Genomic DNA, 8,551 nt, shown 5'->3' with positions numbered 1-8,551 from the left:
GCCTTGACAAATTCCTCTACCCGAGTCCTCCAATATTGTATTATAAAAGCTAATACAAGTGTACATTATGTTTCTTAACTTTATCTATTTTGTGAAATCGAGCAGGTTATCTAATGATGGACCAAGGTTTCTTTAATACCCCGAATGCCCTTTCGATGTCCTTTCTAGCTGACTCATGTTTTTTTCTTAAAACGTTGACGTTTATCATCAGTCGGGCATGTAAATCTAAGAACCAACGTGGCCTACTTCGGATAAATACCATCAACAAGATAATATCCGTATTTGTAGTTGACATCATTCGTGGAAAATGAGGTGTCGGGTGCAACCCCGTCTATGACGCTGCCGAAAATAGGGGACACATTTATCACAGCTTTATCATTATTTGCATAGGGCATCCCAAAAAACGCATGCCATGTCCAAAAATCAAATGATGCAACCGCCTGAAGCATAATTGTTTGGTCATCATGATCACCCCGATGATATTGGCCTTGCCAAGCCACTGGGCAGGCATCTCAATCCAGGTGTCTGCAATTGAGGCTACCAAGCATCCCGGGAAAACTTTGTCTTTGTTGATACACCTCGTATATTTTTGTATGTTACTTTGAGTCCGCATCCTCAAATATTAAAATCAAATTAGACGTTTTTAGGCTGTTATCAATGTTAAAAATTCATGTTTTGAGGTTAATTGTTGAGATTTGAGGGTTTTTAGAATTCAAATTGGCCCGTTTGACTTTCTGGGTTTCATCTTAATTTTGATTTTGACCATCCAGTAAATGGGTTCATTCGTTATGATATTTGTGTTCATTCTCTATTAATTTTCATTCATTCGTTAATTTTGTAATGAATGAATCCCATTCATTAAAAAAAAATCGTTATCACTGTTAGCAAATAACCTCATTCGTTAGTGTTTCTAGCGAATGAGGATTCATTCTTTATAGTAACTGAGATGTGGATATGTTACTTGTAACGAACGTGCGCATTCGTTAAGTCTGTCTTAGCGAATGAGTCATTCGTTAGTTTTCTTTAGCAAATGTAATCAATTTCCACTTGTTATACAAGTTGTGTATAGAGAATGAGGGCTTTATGGTCATTTTCAATTTTAAAAGGCATTATTAGCTCTAACTTGTTCATTTTTCACAGAAATTGATCAACATGAATAGGTTAATGTTCCTGAGGGTGTGCAAGATCAGCTTGTGATTCAAGAGGCTCAAATATCCATGAACAGCAAGTTGAGCAACATGTTGTTAATCCCGAACCACAACCTGAACAAGAAGAAGAGGAACCGACTGGTAATAAGTGGGTAGTTGACAAGAAGCATAACATCGTTACTTTCTTAGGACAGAACATGTTTGTACAAGGGATGTTCGGTTATGTAATTATGTCTTTGAGAAAATCAAGGAGATATCGAGCTATATCTACGAATCTCCCAGTATATTATAGTATTATACGACCATTTGGGAGACAGCTAAATATGTTACGGTGGAGAATCATATTGTTGTTGAGGTCCAGGGAAAGAAGATTATAATTAATGTTGATACTCTTTGGGAAGTGTTGGTATTTGGAGATAATGATGATTGTGTGTACGAGTTTGTTAAAGAACTGATAAAGGGCTTATTCCGACGGGTTAAGTATAGCGGCGACCTCAACAAGTCTCGGTACAACAAAGCATATCTATGCGAGTAGCACATGTACTTATAGCATGTGTTATCCATTATTTGACGTCGTGGTGGTTTTGATCAATGCAGGATTATGTTGCAATATCCATTTGTGGCGTTGGTGCTCAGCCAACCGTTCAGTATCTCTGAGATGGTTTTCTATAATCTGAAAGAAAACCGCACCATGACGACTCACAAGTTCTTAATGTATCCAAGGTTTCTTCAAATGATCATCAATCATCTACACCCGGATTGGTTAAAGACCCAGAGAATCGAGCTTATATTATTCCCCTCGAGCATATGAATTGTGACCCCAACCGATGGCGGAATTTACTTAGGGCCGTAACGTATAGTTAGCTCAAAACACATGTGACACTATTTAGGTGACAACATTATCATTACCATATTATACTTCCAAGTACACTAGTTCGAATAGATATAACATCATAATGAAGCTAACTAACTATTACATCAAATTATTTGAATAACCTAAGGCAATTAGTGTCTTGGATCTTGATAATTTCATCACACATTCATACTTGTAGCATATATATAAAATAAAGGTCAACTAAAAATAGTTAGTGAACTTACAACAAGTTGGTATATAATATATAATATGAGGCAAAAACCATACAATTCCATGAGCATGCATATTATACAAGCAAGTAATGAATATGTAAATCTATATCGATGAGGCCCTTTTCTATTTGACATAAACTCTAAATAGTAAGGGGAGCGTATGATTATACTTATTGAAGCTACTGCGGCTATGAAGCAATAATAAATGCAATTCAAACATGAGGCATAATTCATACAAGCAAGTACTAACACACAAGTCTATTATGTGAATTATAGTTTGAAGGAATGAGGAAAAATAAAATTAAGTGTTTTGCTAAGATATATATGCGGCCAAAATATTTAAAAGAGTAAAAAGGAGGCAAGAGAAACTCGCCCGTTGTAGCGGGAAAAGAGAAAAATAAGCAAAGATGTCTTAAGCGAGTGAACCAACAAGGTTTGGTTCAACGAGTGATCCTAGATAAATAAATAACTAGGATAAAAAATGAGGTTTTGGAAAAATAAGAAACGTTGGTCGTCATGTTCGGTTTGTAAGTTCTTAAACGAAAAGTTTAAAAATAATTTTATTCTATTTTTATAAGTTAAATGAAAATAAATTAGTTACTTGCTTTTAGTTAATTTATTTTAGTTTTTGGAGAAATATAAGTTATAATATTTTACTTAATTTTTTATTAGTTCGGTTTGTTTTCGATCTGAAAATTATTCAAGAAAATAAGTTAAATGAGTGGTTCGTTTTTGGTCGAAGGTGAACCCAGTTTTGAGTTGGGTTTATGCCTAACATGTTTGATATGACAAAATGAAGTAATGTTTGAAGAGGTTTAGTTGGTTTATTAATTTTGCAAAACTTACTTTTTACATAAATTTCTTATAACCTACATTAGATGAACCGACAAGCGGAAATGAAACATTACCATGGTTGTCAAGATTTAAGGTGACAACACGATGATGATCACTTAGCAAGAAAACAAATGAGAGAGTAAAATGTTGTGATAAACAATTTGTAGAAGCTTAGAGGAGTTTATATAAAGGGAATTTCGTTAATAACAAGGTTGGAGTGTGTAAATTTATGAGCTAGTCATAATTCTAGTCTTAAGCAATATTAATCACCAATATTAAAGAATTTTGAGCCAAATGATGCAAAGGGATGCTAATTAACATCTAAATATAAATCTAGGTTCGTCCAAGACTTTCAAAAACAAGTCAAAAGGCTGAAAATCGGAGAGGAGGAGTTCATGGCGTTTGACCCGCAAGGAAAAAGCTACACATTTTGCTCTTCAAGCGCTGCGCGTCGCACGACGAGCTTGGCAGTCCTCGTCACGTTAAACGATGAGGCAGTCAACGGGGTAAAAAAGAGAACAAGCCGCGTCGCGCGGCGAGCTTGGCTATGCTCGTTACATTTCATGGCTTGCTTCTAGGAAGGCTATTTGGAAAAGTTACATTTTAGTCCCTAAACTTAAGGGTAAGCGCCTTTAGAGCATAAAACTTGATTTAACGAGATTTTTAACTTTGAGGTTGCATCACTAACATCAACATATATTAACAATTTAAATGCAAGTAAAATACTCAATAAATACGAGATTTAATTAATCAATGGGGATCCTATTACAAACGGTTCCGATAAACAAAAAATAGAAATCAAATTTGACGAATGTCACATGAATGAAGATAGTATGAGGAGAATACAAGTGTACCGGGGTCAGTTTGAACATACAAAGCCAAAGTATAGGAGATTAATTGGTCATCTGGTGGGAGAGTTATACGAAGCTCCACCTAATGATCGTTGGATTCACGAAGATTCAGACTCGGAACGTGAAGGTGGGAAGGTCAAGGTGGTGATGGTGATGAAGGTGGTAAGGTTGGTGATGGTGGTGCTATGACACGAAAAAGGAAAGCGAAGGGAAAGGTTATAGAGTTTGATAAGCTGAAATCGACACGAACCATGACATGTTAAGGTTTAATTATTCAGGAGTGAGAAGTTCCAAAGGTTGTTATGACTACTCCTGCCACTACAGTGTCTACACTAGTAGTGTCTATTACTAAGAGCCCTGGTGGCTACTGAGGAGGAGAATATAGAGAAGCAGGATGAACTTATTCTTCACTTAACGTGTAAAGAAGATGTTTTGAAAAGGGGTTATTAGGAGCATGGTTGATGCTACTGATATTGAAGAATGTGAGTTCATTGATTATAGCTTAACGAAAGAACGGGTCGTCATTCTGTTAAATTTAAACAAGGAAGATGTAGAAGAGTTGGAAAGACAAAAGGATGTGGAAGTAGAGGATATGGAAGAAGGTAGATTTGATGCAAGCGTTCCGTCTGGAAATACTTGTTATGATGATTTTGACATGGAAAATGTGACAGCTAAGGAACCCTAATATGTATACTCATTATAATACTGATGAAGGGATTCCATTCTTTAAAATGTAACATTTTGAAGCAGCTGAGGAATATTTAAGGAATGAGAAAGGTAAAGAGAAAGAGAAGGAACCCGACGCACAACAGACTTCTAATGGTATGTTCCAGTGCAATGCCAAGAAGATGAGTAAGTGGATTGGGACTTTGCGGTATGCACAAAAAGAAGATTGTCTGCAATCAAAGGCTCATATGTCTGCATACCAAATGAAGAAGTTTGTTGCTGTAAAGACCATCAAGGGAGATATCATTTCGTGGATGTATGAACTAGAGTTGAAGGTGTGTATAGGGAAGTGGGAGAATGGTATACAGTACTTTGGTCACTTCATGAACATTCTCTCAATGCCACGTTGGGATGTTCGTACGTTGGTGGGTAGACCATTCATGAACCATGGAAATAATCAACTTATTGATTGGTTCTATCGTCATCTTGTCCACGAGGTAAATTATGGATTTAAAATTTTCAAGCCTCAAGTGCCTACAAGGAAATATGTGGATGAAATTGGTCCACGCGCTAGTTAGAGGAACCTGGTGCTAAAAGTGAAACCGCCTCGGACGTTGAAGAAAGTCCCTTTAAAGACTTTACCCCAAAGTCTTTATAAGAGATTTAATAGGTGGCATTATGATGACAAGACGAGTGAAATGGTGATTGAGTTGGGTTTTGGTGTGAAGGTTTAGTTTATACGAACTTTGGATACGATGTGGCTGGTCAACCTGTGAGTCTGACAACAACGTGTTATTTCATAATCAATCAGATAGGCACACAACAAAGACAACGAGCTGGCTATGCAATTACAACGTGTTGTCGGGTGTGTCATGCTTATGGATTTATAGCTGTACGGATTGGAAGACCAGAAGATTCAAGAGTTGAAGACCACAAAGCTCGAGACGATGGGGATTTTGTTGATACATCATCTATCGTATCGTTCTTTGTTTTAACGTATCTGGAATTAGATATAATGTATAGGGGTATTTGGAAATTAATGTAAGGCTCATTCGCTATGGGTGTATAGGGAATGAGACCAGTTTTGTTCCTTATTCGTTAGGCTTGTTAACGAACGGGATGTTTAACATATGAAGGGCCATTTACTATGGATTGTATAGCGAATGGCATAGCAAATGGGATGATCATTCGCTATGTGATGTATAGCGAATGAGTCATCACCTATATATACCATGTAACTTATGGTATAATTAATTCAGCCGTTATTATTATTCATTGTGCATGCATCATTATTCTGCCCAAATATCCTCTCGTGTCACACACTAACACACTGTAACCCAAATTGAGTGAATTACACAATTATATCAAAGACTAGATCCTAATTGATTAATCTACCATGGATAATCAAGCTCTCTCATTCGGCTTGCCGTTGTACTTCATCAGCGACAACGGCAAACAGTTTGCAGATAACCCTTTCAAAAAATTGTGTGAAGATTTACGCGTCAAAAAAGTGTTATCTTCAGTAGCCTATCCACAAACCAATGGCCAAGTTGAACGAGCTAACGGAAGCATTGTCGAAGGTATCAAAGTACGTTTGGGAAAATAAGGATCGGCATGGGTCGATGAGCTTCCACATGTTCTTTAGGCATACAGAACCACACAAAAGGAATTACCTTTCCGCCTCACGTATAGTACCGAAGCTGTTATACCAGCTGAGGTAAGAATGCCGACGGTACGAGTCCAAGAACAACCTAACAATGACAGGGAGCTTCTCCTCAACCTAGACCTGATTGAGGAACGAAGGGAGATGGTCGCCATTAGGGAATTGAAATACAAGAGACAAATGGAAAATTGTTACAATAAAAGAGTAAAAGAAGTTACATTCAAAGAAGGAGAATATGTCATGAGAAATAACATAGCCAGTCGTGTCGAAACATATGGTAAGCTAGGTTCGAGATGGGAAGGACCCTACATTGTTGTCGAAGCAACAGACAAGGGTGCCTACAAGCTGTGGAATGGAATCCACTTCAAGAAGTGCTATATGTAAAGCACGAACCTGGATCAATCCAGTTACCAGGTTTTCCTTTCTCCTTGTTATTTTAATTTTCATGATGTTTTGAATCAAAAATCTTGTGATGAAAGCCTAATCGTTTAAAAAGTTTAATGAAATATCTTATGTGGTCACAATGAGAAATATTCCTATCCAAGTAAAAATAATTTCAGTCAAAAACATGATGATATCATAAATAAGCGCTATAAAAATAGTAGGCCAAGTATCCAAAACAAAAAACAAGACCACATGATACCAACATGGAAATCGGAGACCCACCACTTCAATAAAAAGGCTAGCCTAACCAATATCTCCTTGGTGTGTTAAAAACCTACCCGAACATACATAATTAAGGATCAACAAACCCTATTGAAAGGGACAAAACAAAAATGACTATAGACATGTTTATCAACTATGATAAAAAGCAACCATGTCACATATGCGTCGCTATCACACTCAGTATGCTAAAGAAGAAACATGCGTATGCTAAAGAAGCAGCAATGTTACATATACGCTAAAGAAGCGATTATACTCTGAATGCTAAAGAATCAACTACATACGTATGTTAAAGAAGCAGCTATGTTACATATACGCTAAAGAAGCGATTATACTCTAAATGGTTAAGAAGCAACTATATACGTGTGCTAAAGAACCAGCTATGTTACATATAAGCTAAAGAAGCGATCATACCATGTATACTAAAGAAGCATCGGAACCACACTCGATTGAAAAGAAAGTGCTAAAAAATACCTAGCAACAAATTATTAAAAAAAAAGGTGACAAGGCTAAGCATGATAACTAAGCTAAACACACAACAATGTTAAAACAAGCAAAGATAGATAAGCAGGAAAGTAGTTAAATATCACAAATAAGCATCAGTTGTCTGCCTCAATAGAGAGGACTTAGTACAGAACCATAAAAGTGTTTGTCCCAACACAGGGGACTTTCAAGAGAAAATGTCTTGAATTGCTCAAAAGCTCACCAAAGACAACCAATCAAGTTGAAGGATCGACAACAGTGTTAGCATCAGCAACCGAAGGGGTATGAGGAGCAGCTTGATTGGGACCCAGAGGAGCATCGGCCAAAGCTGCAAAACGGGGGAGAAATGAGAAAGACAAATAGTTAAAGTCCTTCAAAGCACTCTCGACCTCCGAATTGACAGCAGGGTTATACCCTGAAATTTGCTCCAAAGGCGTCCCCACTTGAGCACATTTGTATCCTTCCACCAGGCCCGCATGGTACCCCAAACCATTAACAACATTGGTATTGGTGCCTAGCGAGGTTATCAAATCCGGGCTTGTCTTCACCATCTAAGTAAAGAGCTCCAATCTAGTCTCAAACAACCATTGCTTCTGCTCCGACAAGCTGGCCACCAAGGACTTGAGAGAATTCACCTATTCCTCAACCGCATCTACAATCAAAGAATAATGATCTATAAGTAGCACGACCATCGAAAGTTCAACAAAACAAAGCACACTCACCAGCAAAGAGAGCTTTGAGACGATCGGCTAGTAGACGGATGGTAATGTTTATTAAAACATGGATAACATCGTTAATCGGCCGGACAAAGCGAGTCGTAAGAAGCCACCCCGATGGGTAAGTGCATCGTGAGCTTCATCCCGGGCATGTACCAGAGCTGCATTGGCCTTCTAAAGCTTCTTCATTTCTTACTTCAAGTCAATATTCCCTTTCTTCAACTTTTTCACTTCGGCGATGAGCCTTGAGCTCGCGGCACTTACCCTTCCAACTTCCTAGTCTCTACCAACGCTCCCACCCACCTCTTGTGGAGTGTGCATTATGAACCATGGTTGCATATGAGAAATCAGGATCACTTAACTGACGAACATGATTGGTATCTAGAGGCAACCGAACATTATATAAGAAAAGCTTAGCAGAATCAGCATGGGAAACAGTGT

General features: G+C 37.7%; 1 protein-coding gene across 1 annotated transcript; it reads left to right on the top strand.

Annotated features, from left to right (window-relative positions):
- The first annotated feature begins 5,981 nt into the window (after window positions 1-5,981).
- LOC143571561 (uncharacterized) lies at window positions 5,982-6,632 on the top strand. Its single transcript, XM_077056953.1, has 2 exons — window positions 5,982-6,173; window positions 6,231-6,632. Exons 1-2 carry the CDS (start codon window positions 5,982-5,984, stop codon window positions 6,630-6,632), a joined length of 594 nt encoding a protein of 197 aa, XP_076913068.1.
- Window positions 6,633-8,551: the final 1,919 nt, after the last annotated feature.

Source organism: Bidens hawaiensis, unplaced genomic scaffold, assembly GCF_021521415.1.
Source record: "Bidens hawaiensis isolate Kalapana, Puna unplaced genomic scaffold, B.hawaiensis_p1.1 tig00025398_1, whole genome shotgun sequence".
Lineage (NCBI taxonomy): Eukaryota > Viridiplantae > Streptophyta > Magnoliopsida > Asterales > Asteraceae > Bidens > Bidens hawaiensis.
Note: the sequence above shows the minus strand (reverse complement) of the source record. Positions and strands in the feature narration are given on the sequence as shown.

Excerpts from the sequence above, each read along its gene's own strand:
- LOC143571561 (XM_077056953.1), top strand. The coding sequence starts at position 5,982 with ATGGATAATCAAGCTCTCTCATTCGGCTTGCCGTTGTACTTCATCAGC. Across the intron at positions 6,174-6,230 it reads GCATTGTCGAAGGTATCAAA|GCATACAGAACCACACAAAA; the intron begins GTACGTTTGGGA and ends CATGTTCTTTAG.